This window comes from Leucoraja erinacea, chromosome 1, assembly GCF_028641065.1.
Source record: "Leucoraja erinacea ecotype New England chromosome 1, Leri_hhj_1, whole genome shotgun sequence".
Classification (NCBI taxonomy): Eukaryota; Metazoa; Chordata; class Chondrichthyes; order Rajiformes; family Rajidae; genus Leucoraja; species Leucoraja erinaceus.
The window spans coordinates 121,538,204-121,561,660 of NC_073377.1; the positions used below are offsets into that span (position 1 = coordinate 121,538,204).

General features: G+C 44.9%; 1 protein-coding gene across 1 annotated transcript; it reads left to right on the forward strand.

Annotated features, from left to right (window-relative positions):
• Positions 1 to 9,670: 9,670 nt before the first annotated feature.
• Positions 9,671 to 18,197, forward strand: LOC129701309 (ATP synthase subunit e, mitochondrial-like). The gene is made up of 4 exons (XM_055642478.1): positions 9,671 to 9,823; positions 10,582 to 10,636; positions 12,208 to 12,306; positions 18,031 to 18,197. Exons 1-4 carry the CDS (start codon positions 9,788 to 9,790, stop codon positions 18,054 to 18,056), a joined length of 216 nt encoding a protein of 71 aa, XP_055498453.1. The 5' UTR covers positions 9,671 to 9,787; the 3' UTR covers positions 18,057 to 18,197.
• Positions 18,198 to 23,457: the final 5,260 nt, after the last annotated feature.

The window sequence follows — 23,457 nt, forward strand, 5'->3', positions numbered from 1 at the left end:
CGCATTACACAACTGCGACGCAAAGAAAGACAGTGCTGGTTCTTGTAAAAATTCACCAGCCCCTTTGATCAAGTCACTAAGTCTTACTTTCTGTAGTATTCTTTCCCATTGACACTGCCAAGCCAAAAAAAAAATGAGAAAGGGGAAAAGAAATGGGAAACATACTAATGAAAAAGATTAAGCATATACATATAAATAAATCAGCATCTACTACTAATTTTACTTCGGAGTCACGTGAGTGATTCCGTGAAGGCCCCAGCTCCAGTGCGCATGCGGCATTATCGCACAGCGTGCAGAACGCGGCAGCCAGCGGGAGTCCGGCTAGCTCCCGCATCCAAGGACGAGAGGTAAGTACTTACCTTAATCGGGCCTTGTGGTTTTTGCTCCAGGGGGAGCAAAGTGAGGCATGGTGAGCGGGCCCCGTTTCGACTCCAGCGTGGGGCCGACAGTGACGGGGACAAGGTGCCACCCGGACCGCTAACGCTGCGGACCAAAGGTGCCACCCGGACCGCTAACGCTGCGGACCGCTGCTAGGAGCTGCGCTATGCCGGTCCGCTGAACAGCTGTTCCGTACAGCCGCGGACCGGCGGGAAATTTTAAAAAACCCGACCGGCAGCCCTGCAGACTCCTGACCAGGAGAATCACCGCCCGGGAACCGCCACAACGCCGCCTGGAAAACGGCAGGCAGCCTCTACATACAGGTAAGGGGAAATCTTACCAATTTACAGGTTCTACAGGAGCCATCTTCCTCCAAGCTGGAACAGGTTGGAGACAGCAAAAATGAGTATGTCTGTCTCCCCAAGCCAGAGGAGGTCATGAAGTTCACCTCCAGGAGAAGGACTGCCTGCCCAACTCCACACGAGGGTCCTTATCTGGGAGGCAGCCACCGGTAGCGGTGGAGCTATTTCAATGCTCCCGCTCACTCGACACCGAGCCGCTCCCTGTGCCGCCGGTGTAAAGGGGCACTGGCTGAATGCCAAGGGAGCTGACTCTTACCCCAGTGCTATTGCACTAGCCATCTCCCTTGTCGAGGGATTGATGCAACAGCGGAGTGGAGTGCTTTGCCTCCTCCCATTTAGCGCATCCTTTATGCTCCTTTTTTAAGGGCTAAGGAGGCCAGGGCTGGGCTGGCTTAAGTGCTGGGCAGGCGGACGAGAACAGCAGTATGCCAGGGGAGCAGGATCAGGAAGAGCCACTGGGTGTCGTGGGCCACTACATGGCTCCTCCACGCGACCATCTTCCCAACAAAAGCCCTGCAGGAACAGGCCTTTCCAGAGGCAAATCCGCAGGCAGCTGGGTCTCGTAGACTCACAGACAAGCAGCGAATTCTACAGAAGGTCAAGATGTTACCACCTTTGCTCGCCTTTGGTGCTGACGCCTAAGATGTTCCCATATTTGGGATACTCGACTGAACGATGGTGCATATAGACCTGCCCGCAACCCCGAATATATGGGGCTATGCAAACCGCTGCTGCGGGGAAGAGGGAGCAGGCTATGGGACGAGCAGGACATCACATCCAACACCCAGCTGGCAGCACCCCTCGGCATCCACCAGCAATATCAAACAAGGACTGGTGAAAGCCTGGTGACCGCTGCAGATCCCCATAGTTCTTTTTAGACGGGGCCCAGAGCGGAGCCGTGGGAAGATGCGCCGCCCCACTGACAGCACCAGCATACCAGCAAACTACGCCTTCATGAAAAACAACAAGCATGGAGGTAGGTAGTCTGGTTCCTCCCAGTTTACACTAAAACAAGGGTGTTCTACTAAACTGCATGGGGAGTGGGCTAAGCATGGGATGCTGTCACAAATAACCAAAATATACTCAACAGCATTAGAGGATAAAAACGAATTCAAATTGGGCATTTTACTGCCAGTTCAGCAATGCGCCCAAAGGGCTGTTTCTCCCTCTAAGAAAAGAGAAGTGAGAAGGCAAGCTGAACTAAACAGGCACATTACTAAACGGATTGGAATTTGTATCGAATATATTCACCAAAACTATAAAAGATGATGAATGTAGCATCATCATTGATCTAATATCACTAAATAAATCTGTTGAGTATATCCACTTTAAGATGGAGGTGGAGTTTTGTCACTGCCAGACATCTGATCTCCCTAGGATACCTATGGGGAGCATTGATATGGGAGATGCTAACTATCTTATACCATACACTAGGATCATTATAGATACCTAAATATATTTACCTGGATCATGGATATCCCGGTTAGGGCAACCATGGGAGCATATAGCATTTCATATGGTCTAAACCTCCGCCCTAAACTATTAAAAATGGCCATGAAAATATTAAGAAAACAAGCATAATCATGGCACATATTGGATGATATCCTCATATTAGGGGAAACAAAGGAATTAGCTGTGGAGCAGTTCTAGCTACGAAACAGCTCCCTAAAGCTGAGGTTCATCCCACGCCCAGATAAACCAGAATTGAAGCGTTACTACCAAGGATTATCTGGGCTTCAATAACAATTCCGTCCATATGACTGTTACTTTGCCAAGACACTTGGGTCACTATAATCAAATCATGAATGTACCCACTGAAGCTATATCACAATTAAGGTGGTGGGCAGACATATATTTGGCATAGTTTTCAGCCCTATTATCATCACCAATCCCAACTTGGTTATTTTTAAAAACCAATGCCAGTACTTTAGGCTGGGGAGCAACTAAACTCCATATCCAGCACAGGTAACAGATGGACCAAGTCACAAACATCGTTACTACACATACCGGGCATCAACTTCTTGGGATTGGTGATCGCCTATTGGGCTAAAAAGCATATGCATTTCAAATGCAGCACGTACATATGTGGTTACGGATTGATAATACTATGGTGGTGGCTTATATCAACCATATGGGGGAGCATAATAATCATTATTGTGCAACAAATTGGTCAAACAAATCTGTCAATGGTGTGTCAAAAGACATTTTAACTATCAGCTGCCTATGTCCTAGGAAGCTAGAACACAGTAGGAGACACCATGTCACGGGGTACAATTTATGATTACATTGAATAGATGTCATAACCCAAAATATCTGCTAAATTTATTAAGCAGTTTGAAAGCCAGATATCAATTTGGTTGCACAAGACGGAATCACCAGTAACCCATGTATGTGACTTAGGAACCAGATTAGAGGCAGCAGCGATAGATGCCTATACGCTGGAAGGGGGAATTTCTGCTTTGCCTTCCTCCCTTCTGCCTCATCCGTCGGGCACTTCGCAATACAGATGGGATCTGTCTCCGAGATATTGAACGTGCCCGACCGGCCTACAGCCATGGTTCCCAGTTCATCACGACACGGTGGGCGAGTCACCTATGGATTTCCCTAGTGGACCATGGTTGCTGACTCAACCCAGTATCAGGCATAAGCCACCCATGCCAGGGAAACATCAAACTCCTGGGTGCAGGTTTTGAATAGACCTTACCAGGGACTGGGATTATCCAAAGGAACCATTACCACCATGTCGGCATCCCTGCGAACAGTCACTAAAAGCTAACATGGGTAAAATACTGCCACGACGCAGGGACAACGAACTATTCAACCACTGACGTATTGGAGTTCCTGGAACATCTACACCATGACTAAAAGGTGAGTTACAGTGCCGTAAATACAGCATGGAGCGCCTTATCTGCTTATCTAAAACCGCATGTCAGCAGAGCATGGGATCCCATCCACTGAAGGTAAACTTATGAAGGGCAACTATAATATAAGCCCCAAAACACCCAGGTATATACCCATGTATGGGATATTGGTGTGATATTGACATACCTCAGAGAATGGCACCAGCCAGATCCCTCGGCTTGCTTAATCTATGTTTTAAAAAAGGCTCATGCTTATGGCTCTCGTACACGCTCAAAGAGTCCGGTCACTCCATAAACTAGACTGGATACATGGTGATTACCCCAGACGCATCAAGTTCATATTTAGGTCTGGTAAAATCTAACTCGCAGGTATATGGATTCGGCACGAACTAGCAGGGTCGAGATCGCCTGTGTTTTCCGTGCTGTAGTCGTTATATGGCTATATGGACCAGGAACGCCCGATTCACTGGTGGGATTCCGGGCCTACCCACCAGAGTCCAGGTTGAGTGTGGTGACCCATCTACTACTATATATATATACACAACCCACTATCTTAGAGGGAGAGGAAAGCCTATGGGTCAACCACAGTAACCCAAAACGGGGTACGAGCCAAACCACTCCAAGGTGGCTCAAACAGGTACTGAAAGCTGCCGGAATAGATAATAATACATTTAATCCCATTCCACTAGGGCAGCATTGATATCAGCGGCTGAACGAATGGACATCCCGGTTGACCACATTTTCAATACAGCAGAATGGTCAAGGGAACCGCGTTCAGAACATTTTTTATTATAAACCGTTGATAAACCTGATTTAATTGCAGGAGAATATTACAAACTGCAATATTAATTTAAGCTCAGAGGAGCTCTGTTATGTTGTTATTGTTAACAAATACCTTTCTGTTTCTTTTGAAAGCAGATCCACTGGTTGATTACGATAACACTTCCTCCCTCATAAACTTCGGCAGTGAGTGAAATAAAAACTGTTACACGGTTTGAAATCACAGACCTTTGAAGTCTTCACGGAATCACTCACGTGACTCCGAAGTAAAATAGTAAGATTAAACGAGTACTTACCAGTACGAAGTTTGATCTGTATTTTATGAGGAGTTACGGTGAGGGATTAAGTGCCCGCCGCTCCCACCCTCATTATACAGATCAAGCTAATAAACTGATGTCTCGTGATCTTTACTATCTTACTTCAAATATTGTGTCTATTCTGTGATTTCACACCGCTGCTTCGAAGTATGCCGCATGCGCACTGGAGCTGGGGTCTTCACTTAATCCCTCACCGTAACTCCTCATAAAATACAGATCAAACTTCGTACTGGTAAGTACTCGTTTAATCTTACTATTATAATTAAAAATAGATGTGATGCACCAATTTCAATCTACCAGAAGAAAATCATGATTTTTTGAAGATTAATAATAAAATCAATTTAAATGTATGAATTAAGCTTGAGGAAGTTTTAAATGGATGTTCTTACTTGAATTAAATACTAGTATGCATTCCATCAGCCCACACTGTGTAGTCTTATGTGTGATTATAGTTTTGTGAACATTTCATCAATGAAAATAAAAGTACCATACATGCCATTACATATTGACCATTAGCAATTATATCAGTTTGGATACAATTTTTTTATATTTAGCCAAAGTGAGAGAATATATTTTACTTTAAAAAGGAAAACATTATTTGCCTCTTTGCTGTTTTAAAGGATTTGGTGAGGATAATAATAATAATACATTTTATTTGTATAGCGCTTTTCAAGGACTCAAAGTCGCTTTACATGGTGAGTCAAGAACAAATCAAAATAGAGCAGTAAGACAGAGATGCAAAGGGGAGGGGGACATGGGACTAAGGGTATGCATAGGTGAAGAGATCGGTCTTGAGGCGGGACTGGAAGACGGTGAGGGATTCAGAAGTTCGGATCAATTGTGGGAGGGTGTTCCAGAGCCTGGGAGCTGCCCTGGAGAAGGCACTGTCTCCAAAAGTGCGGAGGTTGGATTTCAGAATGGAGAGGAGACCGGCTGAAATGGATCTGAGGGACCGTGAGGGTTGGAGGGGGAGAGGAGGTCAGTGAGATAAGGGGGGATCCAAGTGGTTGAGGGCTTTGTATGTGAGGACCAGGATTTTGTAGATGATCCGGTGGGAAATGGGAAGCCATGAAGTTCTTTGAGGACTGGGGTGATGTGGTGCCAGGATTTGGTGTGGGTAATGAGTCGGGCAGCTGCATTCTGGACCAGTTGGAGTCGGTTGATGTTGCTGGAATTAATGCCAAAGAGAAGAGAGTTACAGTAGTCCAGTTGGGAGGAGATGAAGGCATGGATGAGTCTTTCAGCAGCGGGGGGTGTGAGAGAGGGTCTGATTTTGGCAATGTTGCGGAGGTGAAAAAATGATGTTTTGACAACATGGCGGATGTGAGGCTCAAGGGAGAGGGTTGAGTCAAAGATCGCGCCAAGGTTGCGGGCCTGAGGAGATGGGGAGACAGTGGTGCCGTCAATAGTGAGAGTGGGGTTGTTAATTTTGGTAAGTGTTGATTTGGAGCCAATGAGGAGAAATTCTGTTTTGTTACTGTTTAATTTAAGGAAGTTGAGTTGCATCCAGGATTTGAGGTGTGGTTATGAAGAGAGATGAAGTGTGATCGGTTGGAAAGGTAGGAACGGAGCCAGCTGAGTGCAGAACCTTCAATGCCAAGGTCTTTAAGTCTGGTGAGCAGGATGTTATGGTTCACGGTATCGAAGGCCGCACTCAGGTCGAGGAGGATGAGGATGTTGAGGGAACCAGTGTCAGCAGAGGTGAGGAGGTCATTGAGGACTTTGAGGAGAGCAGTTTCTGTGCTATGGAGGGGTCGTAATCCAGATTGGAGGGGTTTGAATAGGTTATACGCGAGGAGGTGGGAATGAAGTTGTGACGCGACGATATGCTCCAGGGTTTTTGAAAGAAAGGGGAGGTTTGAGATTGGGCGATAGTTAATGGGAGAGGAGGGATCAAGACCAGGTTTCTTTAAGATTGGTGTGACAGCAGCAGTTTTGAAAGCAGAGGGGACAATTCCTTGGGACAATGAGGAGTTGAAGAGAGTAATGAGGTAGGGGCAGAGAACGGGGAGGCAGGACTTCAGCAGGGGAGTGGGGAGAGGGTCGAGGGAGCAAGTAGTGGGTTTGGAAGAGCTAATGAGTTTGGAGATTTCAGTAGGGGTGACCAGGTCAAACTGGGAGAGGAAGCAGTGTGGAGGAGGGGTAAGGAGGTCAGTGGAGATGTTGAAAGGAGGGGCCTTGGTAGGTGGTGGAGTAGATGCTGGGGAGTCGGGTACAGGAGATAAAGATTGATAGATGGTGCTGATTTTGTCAGCAAAAAAGTGGAGGAATGAGTTGCAGAGATCCGGAGTAGAGGTAGGGAGAGTGTTGGCTCGAGGCTTGAGGAGGTTGCCCACTGTGGAGAAGAGGGTTCTGTGGTTAAGGCAGGGGTCGGTGAATATGGAGGAGAGGTTGGCAGATTTTGCAGCAATGAGGGCATCTTTGTACACAATACAATTTATTTGTCACTTGAACCTCATAGAGGCTCAAATGAAATGTTGTTTCTGCAGTCATACACACAAGAAAAAAAAGACCCAAGACACAAAACAATTTGCACAGACATCCATCACAGCGCATCTCCTCCTCGCTGTGATGGAAGGCAAAAAAACTTATCTCTCCCCTGCACTCCCATTCCCCTCTCGATGTCAGAGTCAAAGCCCCCGGCGGGCGATGGCAATTGTCCCGCGGCCATTAATGCCGCGCCGGGCGATGCAAGGCCGCGCTCCGGGTCTTGTTGTTGGAGCCCCCGCGGGCGCTAGCAAAGTCCCGCAGCCGTTGAAGCCGCGCCGGGCGGTGATGTAAGGCCCCGCTCCAGGTACTCTTCGACCCCGCGACTCGGGCGGGAGAAGTCGTCTTTGCGGAAGCCCCGAAAAGTGGTCTCCCAGCAGGAACCCGCGGGCTCCTGGTGTCACCGTCCACCAGACCTGCGGTTGGAGCCTCCGAATCCCCGGGGTCGGGTCGCAGCAGCTCGCCACCACCGCTCCACCCGCTCCGAACTCGGCCAGCTCTACGATGGTAAGTCCGCAGCTCCGCGACTGGAGCCCCAGGTCGATCCTGCTGGAGGCCGCTCCACGTTGCAGCCCCAACGACAACGGAGACCCGACAGGGAAAAGGTCGGGTTCTCCGTGCAGGGTAAAGATTTTAAAAGATTGTAGGCAGTGAGGTGGTGTTTGTAAGTTTCATGGTGGACTGTGAGAGCGTAGGTTGGGCGATCGTTTCGCCGAACACCTCCGCTCAGTCCGCAATAACCAACCTGACCTCCCGGTGGGTCAGCACTTCAACTCCCCCTCCCATTCCCAATCTGACCTCTCTGTCCTGGGTCTCCTCCATTGCCAGAGTGAAGCCTCAACGACTTCCGCCCAGTTGCACTTACCCCCATCATCACCAAGTGCTTCGAGAGGCTGATCCTGGCACACCTCAAAAGCTGCCTACCCCCCACACTGGATCCCTATCAGTTTGCCTACCGCAAGAACAGGAGTACGGAGGATGCCATCTCAACGGCACTTCACTTCGCCCTCTCCCACCTTGACAACAGAGACACTTATGTAAGAATGCTGTTCATCGATTACAGCTCAGCATTCAACACCATTATTCCATCAAAACTGATCACCAAACTCGGTAACCTGGGCATCGACCCCTCCCTCTGCAACTGGATACTGGACTTTCTAACCAACAGACCCCAGTCTGTGAGGTTAGACAAGCACACCTCTTCAACCCTCACCCTGAACACCGGCGTTCCTCAGAGCTGTGTGCTGAGCCCCCTCCTCTACTCCCTCTTCACCTATGACTGCACACCTGTACATGGTACTAACACCATCATCAAGTATGCAGATGATACAACGGTGATTGGCCTCATCAGCAACAACGATGAGCTGGCCTACAGGGAGGAGGTCCAGCACTTAGCAGCATGGTGCGCTGACAACAACCTGGCCCTTAACTCCAAGAAGACCAAGGAGCTCATTGTAGACTTCAGGAAGTCCAGAGGCGGCACGCACACCCCCATCCACATTAACGGGACGGAGGTGGAACGTGTTTCTAGCTTCAGGTTCCTGGGAGTCAACATCTCCGATGACCTCTCTTGGACCCACAATACCTCTACTCTGATCAAGAAGGCTCATCAGCGTCTCTTCTTCCTGAGGAGACTGAAGAAGGTCCATCTGTCTCCTCAGATCCTGGTGAACTTCTACCGCTGCACCATCGAGAGCATCCTTACCAACTGCATCACAGTATGGTATGGCAACTGCTCTGTCTCCGACCGGAAGGCATTGCAGAGGGTGGTGAAAATTGCCCAACGCATCACCGGTTCCACGCTCCCCTCCATTGAGTCTGTCCAAAGCACGCGCTGTCTGCGGAGGGCGCTCAGCATCGCCAAGGACTGCTCTCACCCCAACCATGGACTGTTTACCCTCCTACCATCCGGGAGGCGCTACAGGTCTCTCCGTTGCCGAACCAGAAGGTCGAGGAACAGCTTCTTTCCGGCGGCTGTCACTCTACTATACAACGTACCTCGGTGACTGCCAATCACCCCCCCCCCCCCCCCCCCCCGGACACTTATTATTATTATTTTTTTTTAATTCAAATCGTTTGCTATGTCGCTCTTCAAGGGAGATGCTAAATACATTTCGTTGTCTCTGTACTGTACACTGACAATGACAATTAAAATTGAATCTGAATCTGAACAGCGGAAATTGGAGGAACAGCACCTCATATTCCGCCTGGGGACCTTACGTCCGGATGGCATTAACATTGAATTCTCCCAATTTTGCTAGCCCTTGCTGTCTCCTCCCCTTCCTTAACCCTCGAGCTGTCTCCTCCCATCCCCCCGCCCTCGGGCTCCTCCTCCTCCCCTTTTCCTTCCTTCTCCCCCCCCACCCCCCATCAGCAAAAATCATGCTCTGCTATAGGATCTTTGCCCCAGACCAGCTTCCCCCTCCTCAACGTGATGACGCAGACACGTTCACACGCCAGCTTGGAGGCGCTGACGTCGGGCCGCCGATCCCGGGGACGTGATGACGCGACCGCGGTGTGACGGATGGACGTGATGACGCAGTGAGCTGCCCTCCCCCCGCCGCGGACATTTGCTTCCCGTTGCCGGCCGCCGCCCGCCGCCATGGTTCCCCCGGTGCAGGTGTCGCCCTTCATCAAGGTAGGCGGCGGCGGTCGCGGTCGCGGTGCTCGGGGACTGCGGCTCACACCGTCCCCTGAGGCGGCAGGAAGCTGCTCCATCGCCTCTGCCCGCACTCCGCACCCCGGGCCTGGCAGAGCCTGAGCTAAGGTCAAGCCGGGACCTTGCGACGGGGGCACGGAGATCGAGTGTGTGTGTGTAGGGAGGAACTGCAGATGTTGGTTTACATCGAAGAAAGACACAACATGCTGGAGGAACTCAGCGGGACAGGCAGCATCTCTGGAGATAGAGGGCAGAGGGAGCGATAGAGAGAGTGATACTGGGGAGGGGGAGAGATAGAGGACGGGGAGTCATACAGGAGAGGGGGAAGGTGCAGGAGGAGGGGGAGAGACAGGCGAGGGGATACAGGAGAGGGTGGATACGAAAGAGATGCAGGAGAACGGACGCGGTACAGGAGGGGGTAAGGTCGGGGAGAAGGGGTTACATAGAGTCATATCATGGAAACAAGCCCATCGGTCCGACTTGCTCATGCCAACCAAAATGTCCCATCGATATTAGTCCCACTAGTGGTGGTAGATACAGAAGTGCCATTTAATAGGCTGCAAGATAGGCACATGGATATACAGGGAATGGAGAGAGATGGATCACTTTGGAGGCAGAGATTGATTTTAACAGGCATTGTGTTTAGCATGGAAGTTATAGGCCGAAGGGCCTGTTCCTCTACCGGTCTGTACAATGTCTACCTACGTATTATTACCGTGTACTGTTTTCTGTTGCAGATGGCTAGATACTCAGCATTGTTCGTTGGCATTATCTATGGCAAGACACGCTATGGTAAGGATCTGTGCCCTGTATAACCTGAATGCATCATATATATTTACTGTGAGGATAGTGAGATCATGTTGGGACTATTACTGATAGGGCAGTTTGATGTCCAGTAGGAGTTGGTGTTTGGTCTCTTGAAAAACATTAAGATGGATAAATCTCCAATGCCTGGTGGGACGTATCCCAGGTTATTGAGAGGAAGAGGATATTGTTAGGGACCTTGAAGATCTTTATTCTCTCAAGCCACGTCCTGGAGGACTGGGGAGTAACCAATGTTGATCCTTTCTTTAAGAAGAGAAATCAAGATAATCCAGAGCATTCTAGGCCATTGGAGAGCTCTTTGGGATAAAACCTACTTACATCTGGAAGAGTATTTGACAACTAGGGACAGTCAGCATGGCTTTGTCCATGGCAGGTCATGTCATGAACTTTTCCGTGAACCCAGTAAGTTTAAGACAACTGATAAGGAAATATTTGGAGTATTGTATTCAGTTTTTTCCCTGTTATCGGAAAGATGTGGGGCAGGGGTGATTTAAGAGGATGTTGCCAGGACTCGAGGGCCTGAGCTATAGGGGGAGGTTGAGTAGGCTCAGACTTTATTCCTTGGAGTGCAGGAGGATGAGGGATAATCTTAGAGGTATATAAGATCACACGGGGAATGGTTAGGGTAAATGCAAAGTCTTTTACCAAGAGGAGGGGAATCAAAACCAATGGACATGGGTTTAAGGTGAGAGGCGAAAGATTAATTTGGATCCTGAGAAGCAACTTTTTCACACTGGTGGATATATGGAGCGCGCTGCCAAATGAAGTAGTCGAGGCAGGTACAGCAACATTTAAAAGACGTTTGGGCAGATGCATGAATAGGATAGGTTTAGAAGGATATGGACCAAATACAAGCAGGTGGGACTAATGTAGATGAGGCCTGTTGGTTGGCGTGGGTAAGTTGGGCCAAAGGGCCTCTTTCCACACAATGACCGAGAGCTTCAATGTGTCAAGCTTGGAACAAATTACTCTGCTCTGGCGAATGAAGACAGTGTAGGTACCAGGGTTCTGATGAGTGGGAAGGCATTGTGGCAAACATTAACGATGACCCTAATGCCATTCCATTGGTATTGCCAGATCATCTGTTGATGTATTAGAAGGTTCATTGTATTTGGCTTTGAATGAATTACACTGCTGCACTTTTATTCAAAGAATTAGTCACAACGTAAACAGGACAAAATTGGAAAGGGCACTAAGTGCTAGAGTAACCTAGAAGGATATGCAACATCTACTTTGAAAAAGTTCCTGTGTTAACCAGTATCTGCTGTTCCTTGTATCTACATTTTGATGCTCCATGGCAAAATCTCATCAGCGTATGCTTACTTTGAAGAAGTTCTCTTCTCCAGAGATCTGCCACTGCAGCGCTTTGTGTTCTTTTTGTGTTAACCTGTGCCTGCAGTTCCGTGTTTCTACACAGGCCAATGATTGGTATTTACGGAGTGTTAGCAATCAATTTAAAATTCATTGGTAAAGTACCAAAGTATGAAAATTAAGTCTGAGTTTTAAAAGGAGATTTAATTGTTGATATTTTTTTGAAGATTATTTGAAGCCTGTTGCAGCAGAAGAGAGAAGAATCGAAGCTGAAGAGAAAAAGAAGCGAGAGGAGCTTGAACGAATTGCAAAGCAACTGGCTGAAGGTATTTGAAAGATAGATGTAATTCCTTGTCACTCTATTTAAGTGGTTAGGTTTCATTGGAATTCCAACATCCTTGCAGCCATTTCAGGGCTCTCGATTAACATTTTTTCCCTGTTGCCAGCTGGGCAACCTTGGCAGCTTTTTAGGTTGCCAAATGACAGTTTAGGTGGTCAATTAAGATGGTTTGCATGACGCGTGCGATAATGTGCTAGGACGAAGTGCGTTGTTACCAGTCGGAATTATACTCAATGAAGCATTCACATATTATTTCTGCTTCAAATAAAGTCACAAACTAAACATTTACCAATCAAGACATGATATATCCCACAATGACATGCATCAAAATTATAAGACAGTATCTCAACTATTTTTTCACATTGCAATTAATACAATTTTTATTAGTTCTTTCCACTTCCAAACAAAAATGTGGTTGGATTATTCAACATATGATCAACCTGTGTCAATAAATCCTGGACCATGGTAACATATGCGTACGTATAGTTGTGAATGTTGCTCATTAAATATCTACAGTACTGATACTCCATATTAAGAGCATTGATTTGCCGTTAAAATGAATTCTGTAATAACGTGTCAATGGTCTCAGTGACAGTCGAACACTGCGGTTTTAATGTTTCACGTGTTCACAATTTAATTAATCCATCTTTCCGTTGCATTCCGTTATCAAACATTGTCAATGTTCGCTCTGAAAACATTTCCAGGACAATAGAGTCAGGGAGGGGGGGGGGTGTGTGTGTTCATTGCCGTGGATAGATTGGGGGGGGGGGGGGGGGTGAAGGCAGTCAGTGCAGAATGGATGGATTGAGGCAGGTGATTAGACGTGTTGGTTGGAGTAGGTCAAAATTGTGAGGGGAGAGCATGGGGGATATCAGTGGTGTCGAATGGGGGGTTCAGTACGGGATGGATGGGGGGGGGGAGAGATCAGCGCAGGATGATGGGAATGGTCAGTACAGTGTGGGTCGGAGGGTCTGCAGGATGAAAATGGAGGATCACTACAGGATGAATGAGGGGAAGGTGCAGGATAAATGGAGGGTGGGTCAGTATGGGGGATGATTGTGTGGATTGTGATGGATGGGGGATCAGTACAGGATGGATGGAGGAGAAGTACAGGATGGATGGGAAAGGGGTAAGTACAGGGTGAATTGGGGAACCAGTAGGATGGGTGGGGGGGGTGGCGGTAGGAGAATTAATGCGAGGTGGATAGGGTGATCAGCGCAGGATGAATAGATTGGAGGGGGGGAGATGGGGAGGGGAGCACAAGGGATGTCAGTGAGGACTGAATAGAGGCGGGAATAGGGTCAGTGTGGGATGGAGAGGAGGGGTCCCAGGATAAGAGGGGGGTGGAGGGGGCGTACCAGAGAGAGAGAGAGAGAGAAGGGGAGCGAGGTGGGGAGGAAGGAAGGTCAGCGCTCCTCGGGCAACATCGCCCGCTGCCTTGGCCGTTGGGATTTCCTCGCCGCCGCCTCCAGCCAACAGCAAGGTGCGGGGGCCGAGCGGTGCAGCTCAAAGATCCTATAGCTATAGGATCTATGGTGCAGCTGGTTCAGAAGGGTCAGAGCGAATGACGGGTCCCGCACAGCAGCAGCAGCGGCTCCATCTCTTCCTCCTCTCTGATAGCGGCCGCTGCTTGCAAACCCGCTAACGGCGATAACCGCTTTCAAAACAAACCCTCCCGCACGTCGAGGCCTCCCCCTCCCTCCTTCTTCCCGGCTCGGAGTGCGGGAGGGTTTTTTTTTTTTAAAGCGCCGTTAGTGGGTTTGTAAGCAGAGGCCCTTATCAGGGTGGGCGGGGTGCGGGAGGAGGAGGCTGCTGCTGCCGCTGTTCGGTGCCCGTCATTCTCTCCAACCCTTCGACACCACGCACCTAGTACCTTTGCCACGCAATACAGTCGTCACTGCTGACACAAAACGTTGCGTTCTTTTTCTACAGAGATGCTGCCTGACCCGTGGAGTTACTCCAGTTTTTTGTGTCTATCTTCGGTACAAACCAGTATCTGGTTGCCAAGCCGGGCAAAATAACCGACAATATGTGTTTAGGTTGCCCGGCGGCGCTTTGAGTGGTCAGTGACACCCGGGCAACCGCTAATTTCGAGCCCTGCATTTACGGGTTGGATGCTGGGAGGATGTTCCACTATGCGGAGAAATCTACAAGTAGGAATCGCCGTCGCAGAATAAGGGAAAGACTATTTAGGACTAAGATGAGTAATATGTAATTAATGGGAGTGGTGCATCGTTGGAATTTGCTACTCTAGAAAAGACATGTGGACTCAGTCATTGAGCGAATTTGAAATAGACTTCCATAGATCAATAGACTTCTGAATATTAAGGGAGTCAAGGGATATGAATGTAGTGTAGTAAAAATGGTTTTGAGTTGGTAATCAACCATGATCTTGGTGAATGATAAAGAAAGCTTAAAAGGGTCAAATGTGCCACTCATCTTCTGGTTACTTGTGTCTTTTAAAAGTAAGATTTGTATGTGACTTTGAGCTTATATAATTTATGCTAGGAATGTTAAAGCATAAATGGATCCATTCTGTTTTAATTGTTCAATAGCTATATATCTCGTTGCCCATGCCTAACAAAAGTCTATTAGTGTAGGAAAGAACTGCAGATGCTGGTTTAAATCGAAGGTAGACGCAAAATGCTGAAGTAACTCAGCGGAATAGGCAGCATCCCTGGCGAGAAGGAATGGGTGACGTTTCGGGTCAAGACCCTTCTTGAGACTGAGCCTATAGACTTCTTCAGAAAAGTCTATTAGTCTGCGTCTTAAATATCTCAGTTGCCCCACAGTCTATGGAGGGGTACAACGTATAAATATCCATTATTTTGGGCAGAAAGTGTTTTCACTCCACATACCATAATTACTTTCAAGCCTGTGTTATTTGTTCTGGGTTCAAGTACCAAACAAAACCACTTCTATGCGCTTATTCTACTATGTATTTATTCCTATCAACGTTGTATTTCATTTTAAATATCTCAAGCATATTGTGCCTGATCCAACCTGGGAGACCTTTTCCTGGTACCGGGATTAGGGAGGTGCTTATATAATGCCATGCAATGTGTTCACTTATGCCCCTGTCCCACTTAGGAAACCTAAACGGAAACCTTTGGAGACTTTGCACACCACCCAAGGTTTCCGTGCGGTTCCTGGAGGTTCCCGGAGGTTTTTGTCAGTCTCCCTACCTGCTTCCACTACCTGCAACCTCCGGGAACCACACGGAAACCTTGGGTGGGGCGCAAAGTCTCCAGAGGTTTCCGTTTAGGTTTCCTAAGTGGGACAGGGGCATTATGCACTTGGCTGGTTTCGTCAAGATACTGTAAATACTGGCCTTTTGGATCCTGCACTCTTTGCAGGGCACAATGGAATTGGCTGACCAATTTACTGTACAGATTGCTTCTCAATTGTCAACAGCATAGGATGGGCGCATTTTGCCCATGTTCTTCCTCATTAATTATCTTTAGGAATTGATGGGTCCGATTTTGAGGTAGTTCCATAAACATGCTCTCTGTGGTGTAGTGTAAGACCGCTCCCAGTTTGCACAGAGCCTGTTTTCCCAGTAACAGGAGTGGGGCCATTTTAGAGATTATAAAAGTATCAGTAAGGGGCCTGCCATTTACCTGTTTATCAGTGGGTTCCGATGAAGGTTCTATCATGTGGACACCGGCAACCCAATAGTATTAATATTTGACTGACCGACGGGGATGTCCATGGAGGGGGGTACAGATGACATAGTGGCCAATTTATAAGCTTGAGCCTGTCGGGGCATCAAACAATGTACTAAAGTTTGAACAGCCCGAGGCCCATTGTCAGTTAGGGACACTCCGGCACGTTCCTCCCACTTCTAAATCGGACTATAAAATCCGGGATCGGCTCGTCTCTGTGTTGCAAACATCGCACCACCTCCCCCATGTCACTGTTTTCTCACTTCCCCCTATCCTCCGTGGGCTAACCAGTGAGTGAGGAAGTCTTTTCTCTGCACCTGTTGATTATCATTTCCTCTCCAATCTCCATTTTCTCAGAAGGAAACTTCAAACCCATCTTTTAGGATAGCCCACGAGGCTTCATATGTGCATTTCACCATTTCTACGCTGCTAGCGGTAGGGGGCGCGGGTGGTGTACCCGGCTTGACATTCCATCTACTATTGTAATCCAGCATTCTGTAACTTCCCTCTGGGAAAACAAGCTTCCTTTTCTCTGTCCTAATTTTGTAATGTTTACATTCACCATCCACCACATTCTCAGACAAGAGGTAATGTGTCTGATCTTATTTTGCCGATTCCCGCGAGCCTCTTCTGCACCTGGTCAACGAGAGATGCCAATTGCCACACCTGCACACCCTTCCGTTACCTTGTTCAATTCCGATCAAAATTAAGTAAGAAAGAATTTTTTTTCCCCACAATGAGCAAGGCAATTAGTAATCTCAAGGAATTCTCAACAAAGGTGATCACAACATTAATATTTTTTATTGAATACAAAAAGCACATTAGAACTTATTTTTAAAGTAATTTGCTTAGCTATAGTAAGTAAATTGGCTATGATGTATTTGGAAAATAAATGAAAAGGTTTGCCAGTAGATGGGCAATGAGCATTAAAAATCTAAGTGTTTTCCAATTAATATGTGTTGAGTAATCCATATAAGAGTTTAAGGATTGTATTAGATTGAAAATAGGCTTGTATTGCCTAGAATAGTAATTCATTTTGAGGATTGAGAGTGTTTTATAAACCAGAAGAGCATGAATTGATTGTGAGAGAAGATGGAATGCTGGTAAGCCAGCAAGAAATGTGTATTTCAAGATAACTACTGGGAGATGAACAGTTATGAAATTAAATAAGGAAATGACTGAGGCCATTGACTATTTTGTATCTGTCTAATCAATAGGTCACAGTAAATGTATATAATGATATTAACACAATTGATTATGAATAGAAAGTACTGGAGAAGGTAAGGATCAAATCTTCTAGAGCCGGTGACCCACTTTCTTGAGTTCCAAAAGGATTAGACAGTGAGATAGTGATTTCTTTAACATTCCCTAATTTGGAATGGCCCCAATGGATTAGAAGGTATAATATAATACTGTCACTCAAAAAAAAAAAAAGCAAAAATAAAATAGAGCTTCAGCGTGGTTAGCATGAGAACATTTGTCAGGGAAATTGTAGAATCTTGAAAGTAGTGGGAAAACAAAATTGGTATTTGAAACAAAAATAATCAGGATTTATAAAAGGTAAATTGTATTGAATAAATTTGAGGATTTTAGCAACACAGTTAGTAACTAATGAGGGAGCCAATAGGTGTTGTAGGACCTAAATGTACAAAAGGTATTTGACAAGGTTTTATATCAAAGCTTTTACATAAATTAGGGTCTAAATATAGTACGGGAAATAAGTGTTAACATGGATGGAGGATTAGTTAAAGACAAGTAGGAATCATTCACAGACTGAGACTATTAGTTGGAGTTGGAGGATCGAGCACGAGATGAAAGTTGAGGATCTTTATCTTGCATCAGACCAGAAAGATTGTGCTGCTGAGAGGAACACGTCTCCCTGTCATTTCTTTGGCTTTGAGCATAACGTATCCCAAACGCTTAAAACAAAATTTAGTTTAGTTCAGTTTCGTTTATTGTCACGTGTACCGAGGTGCAGTGAAAAGCTTTTGTAAAATTGAATACAATGTATGTGCATCAAACAGTAAATTTATTTCTCATTTCAGCAAATGAAGACACAATATTGAAATGATTGAACCCAACAAAAGAATGGATGAAGAATATCTTGCGTGCACTTCTGGTTGATAGTATGGACGTAAATATAATCAAGACTGCTTTCTGGTGCATTTTCCACCACTACATAGTGAAAAAATAAAATTTATTTGAACAATAAGTAGTATTTTTGTTTGATTATTTCTCCCAGGTTCATTGTGGAACATTTGACTTGCAAGAACTGCTAATATTGCTTTTGTCGTGTTTGATTTTGAATTGCAAGAATATGCCAACAGACCACACATTATCTGTCATATGTGTAAGAAGTCTAACGTTGTCTGAGTTTGTTTTTCCGAGACCCTAAACATACTTTTGATTATTGACCACTATATGCTGTCAAAACTAAACGTGGGCAAACATTAAAATATTCAGTGAATTATTTCAGTTTTACTTGTTTCTGTGCATGGAAAACTATACATTCCAACTTTTAGGTTCTTTTTACTGAGATTCTGTAAGTCATCCAGTCTACATCTTCTTTAACTACACCCCATTCGCTTCAATTCTAAATGCTTCCTTTCACATTACATAATTGGTGAGCTGAAATATTCTGCAAAATGAGTTTTAATTTTGATAAGTTTGAGATGTTGCGTTTTGGGAAGTTAAATCAATACAGGACCTTCTTGATAAATGGTTAGGGTCCTGGGAAGTGCTGTAGAGCAGAGGAATTGAGAAATACAGGATGGTGTCACAGGTAGAATTTTGTAGCTTCTTGGATGCATTTCTTGCGAACAGATCAGCTGTGGCAGCATTGGAACATCAGTTAGCAGCAGCAAAGAAAGAGGTGCAAGAGGCCCGTCGCATTAACTGGTTGCACCACAGCCTGATTCAGCAACTCTAATGCCTGGAAATGAAGAAGATTACAAAAAGTGGTTGATGCCACCGAGTCCATCACTGGTACTGACCTCCCCACCATCAAAAAGATCTATAGGAGGTGCTGCCATCGGTGGGGCGCTGCAATGGTGGTAGCCCTGTCAGCGGCGCGTTAGTTATATTCAACTTTTTTAATTTTTTTAGTATGTTTTAAAGTATGTTTTTATTGTTTCTTTGTGTGTCTTGTGTGGGGGGGGGGATGAGGGGGAAACCGTTTCGGTCGCCTCCTCCAAGGAGAGGCGACTTTTTCCAGGTCGCCTCTCCCGTGGCCTAACAGCGAGGATCGGCGCGGCCTTTCCCGGAGACGCGCCCGGGGCTCCGGCAGCGGGTGCAGCGTGGACTGTCAACGCGGAGCGGGCGAGCCCTCGCTGGAGGGGAGCGCTCCGTTTCGCTGGCCCGCAGCAACCGGCAGCCTGAAGCCGCGGTCTGCACAGCTCCAGCTGGCGCGGCGTCTACAGCCCGGGATTCCTCGTGGGAGACCCGGGGTAAGAAGCTTCCACCGCCGGTCCGCGGCCAACTTCTACCAGCGGGCGCGGTATGGACTTAACATCACCCCTGGAGGGGAGCTTCCACCGCCGACCCTGCAGTCTGCGGCGCGGCAAGAACTTTAAATCTTCGGCCGCCGGCCTGCGGCCTACACCAACTTAAAGCCGCGGTCTCCGGTGGGGAAGAGCCGACCAGAGTCCTGGACTCGTACCTTGTCCTTGCCATCTGGACGCCCGCAGCGGCAGTCGCGGAGGGTTGAGGTCCCGACCACAGGGGAAAATGGAGGAGGACTGGCCAAATTGTGTGCCTTCCACCACAGTGATGAATGCTGTGGTGGATGTTTATGTTAAATTTTTATTGTGTTTTTGTGTGTGCTCTTTATCATTGTATCGCTGCTGACATATCCATTTCACTTGCACTTTTTGTGCAATGTGACAAATAAACCGTATTGTATTGTAAAAAGGCAGCTAGCATCATCAAGGGCGTGCACAACCGTGGCTTTGCTCTCATTTCACTTCTATCATTCGCAAGAAAGTATGGGAGTCTGAAAACTGACCTAGTTTAGGAACAGCTACTTCCCAACAACCGTTAGGGTCCTCTGAACACAAGTACTTATGAACTGTCTTTGTTGCTCTAAGATCTTTGGATGTGTTTGCACTAATGCTGCAGTGTTTATTGAATTTTGGTTTGTGATGCCATCTACAAATACTGTAATTACAGGCCTGTTGCTGTATGTAATAATTTCACTGTTCCATTGTTGGTACATGTGACAATTAAACACTCTTGATACCATAGTCCTATTTCAAGAGCAGGGAATTGCTCCATGATTAAATATATATCCATGAAGAAAAACAAATAACCTGTATTTATAAAACACCTTTCACTGCTGAATAATGTATTTTGCAGCCTGTAAAGTATATTACATGCATAAAATATATATATTTTTTAAATCAGTTCAATGCAGAGATGCAGTAAAAGTTTCAGAAACATTAACTCTTTTTCCTTTCACAATACTGCTTGATCTGAGATTTCCAGTACCTAACATTTTGATCTTCATTTTTTTTTAAATCTTCACACACAGTGTAAGACACAGCTGGCATAAGAAAAGAGAGCAATTTGAATGAACTCTTAAATGGAGATAAACAATAAGATTACATACTTGGTAGATACACTCAGCAAGGACACCGGAGTAAACTAGCTACCAGATTATTTCCATTAGTTTAACATATTCTCGAGAAGATGGAACCTTCAATGATGTCATACTCTGTCAGTAGCACAGTGAAGGTGGGGGTTCAATATCTCACAAAATTAACGTTGTGATAAAGTTAATTATCCCTAACAAATGACATTCATTTGAACTGAACCATAACAGAACTGATATTTTTTGCCTGCTGATGTGGTCCAGTCACAAATTATACTTTAATCAAGATTTATTTGCAGTGGCGAGGAAGTGAACAACAATGATAAAAACCACTTTGTTATTAATTAGGTATTTTCTGTAAACTTCCCTGTAATCTCATGCATCTATTGATTAAACCCAAGAATTAGGTCAAGCAGTGCTTAAAACGGTCAAGCAGTGCTTAAAACAGTTGGACGCATGCAGGCGTAAAATATATTTCAGAAATTTACAAAATGAAGGCAGTCCTTGTTCTGGAACTAGGATATTGTTTAATAAATGAAGAATTGTCAAGTGGCATTTTAACATTTTCATACCGTGAACATTAACATGTCGAAAATATATGTCTGAAGAAGGGTTTCGGCCCGAAACGTTGCCTATTTCCTTCGCTCCATGGATGCTGCTGCACCTGCTGAGTTTCTCCAGCATTTTTGTGTACATGTCGAATATATATATATTGCCTGAGAATATTTGTCTCAAAGAAACCAATGCTAGAAAGAAATAAGAGTGGAACCAGATCCAACTACTTTTACCATTTTATACATAAGGTTACCATTCATGTGCTGTATTTATATACAGCTAACCTGCATCCATTATTCGGTAAATTAATAAGAAATATGAATTTGTAAAAAAAAAAAATATTCAATAGTTAAATACATGAAAATGAAATCCAAATTGACCTTGAAATGCATTAATGAAATGACAGATGATTTAGGAGTGTTTGGCTGAGTGTTTCTGTCTCGTAAGAAGATTTATCAACCAATGAATTACTAATCTGTACACATCGGTGTGCATTATTACGTAATGGTGTCAGTAATCCTTGTAAGTGTGGAATTAAATGCTGTAATACCGAACAGAGAGCTGTTAAATATTGTTAATAGGGTTTCTTTTTTTAAACATGGCAGGGGCAAACACTTAAAATTAAAGCATTTATTATCAATGTTCGTAATGACAATCTACGATGAATGATAATTTTAATGTTTTAAGATGTACACCACAATTCCTTGTTCGCTACATATTGTTTTTCTTTACTTTATGCAGCCTTAACCCCAAGTAAGTTCTAACAAGAATACGGTGACCAGGTCAGCTTTTCTGAAAGACACAAACTTTTTGCCACTGGAGGTTTGTATTTATAACCATTGTTTGGTACAACATTTGTTTCAAGTCTGCTGGTGTTGAAAGTCATGCTGCTTGTTCATTGAATGATGAATCAATGGAAATCAAAATGTGGTAATCCTGTATAAAAATAGTACTGATACAATATTGGTAACAGCCATATAAATAAATGTTGAACATTATAGGTTTGCGGGTTATGATCAATTTTAGGAAATCTACTACCTGCCATTTATTTTGCTCTTTGGAGTTTAAGACAGACTTGGTCAGAGTACACTAAATATGTACTCTTTGCCTGATCCCACACTTCTTCTCAGAGAAATATATATTTTTAATTTCTCTTTGTCAGCTTTGTCATGTGGCTGCATAATCCGAAGACATACTATCAGGTTCTTCATGTATATTATCAACCTGTTTTCTTTTATTTTTTTTATCACCTTCATCACCCAACCCTCCACTACATTTGCGTCAAGCATTTGTCTTCATATGAATGCATTCTGAATTTTCTTCAAGGCATGTCCACTTTCAAAGCTCTTGCTTATTCTCAGCTGTTTATAATAAAATTACAACACAGGCTACATTTGACAGCCAATTGTAGTTGGTGAAAGAATGTAGTGACATTGACAGATTTTTAAAGCCTTCCTTAGGATAACAAAGTGCAAATCTAGTTTGTATCATTTATAAATGAAAATATTATTGCAGGTACACAACACAAGCAAAATATATTACAAATGGTTATATATACAATGTACTCAAACACTAATGATTAAATGTACTCGGTAAGTAGAAGTGTCTTTTTATTTGTTCCTTTTAAATCACACTTTGAGTGTATAATTCAGAATCTTCATTTAATGGAACATTGTCATAGAAGATCTGATAATTGCATCTTTTATATGATTCAATGGTGAGCATTCTTATTTGTTTGGGTGATATACCCTGATATGCTGAAGTTAAAACTATACATTCAACACCCAATGAAAATACTGTGGTTAGCCACAAATTAATTACCAATGTATGTAGTCTTTATCTCGACATATGTTTTTATTTTGCAATAAACATATGGGTGTTTCTATATGGTACTGCGAGATGAAAATATAGCCACCAGTATGGAAACCCTGATGAAGCATCTTCTCAGAGAGTAGGTCTAAACCTAATGAATTTAATAATACCTTTGTCTATTCCATTGTGTAACTGTTCTGAAAAAACTCAAAATAATCCTTAAATGTTTAATTAGTGTTACAAACATTTCACAAAATTTATAAAGACTGAACAGATCAATTTTGATTTTATATTAACACAATTTTTCATGTTGATAGGACTTTGGAAAATAAGTAAATTTAACAACATGGCCAAGTGACATACTTTTGCAATATATCAGAAGAAAAAAATGGAAATTTAAAAAGAGATCTAAAATGTCGAATAGTTCGACGCCTGTTTCCAAAGAGGCTAAAGTTCAAAGATGCTTTCCCAATTTTCAGTTGGGTCAAAGATTACAAGGTGTGGTTAGCAACTACAC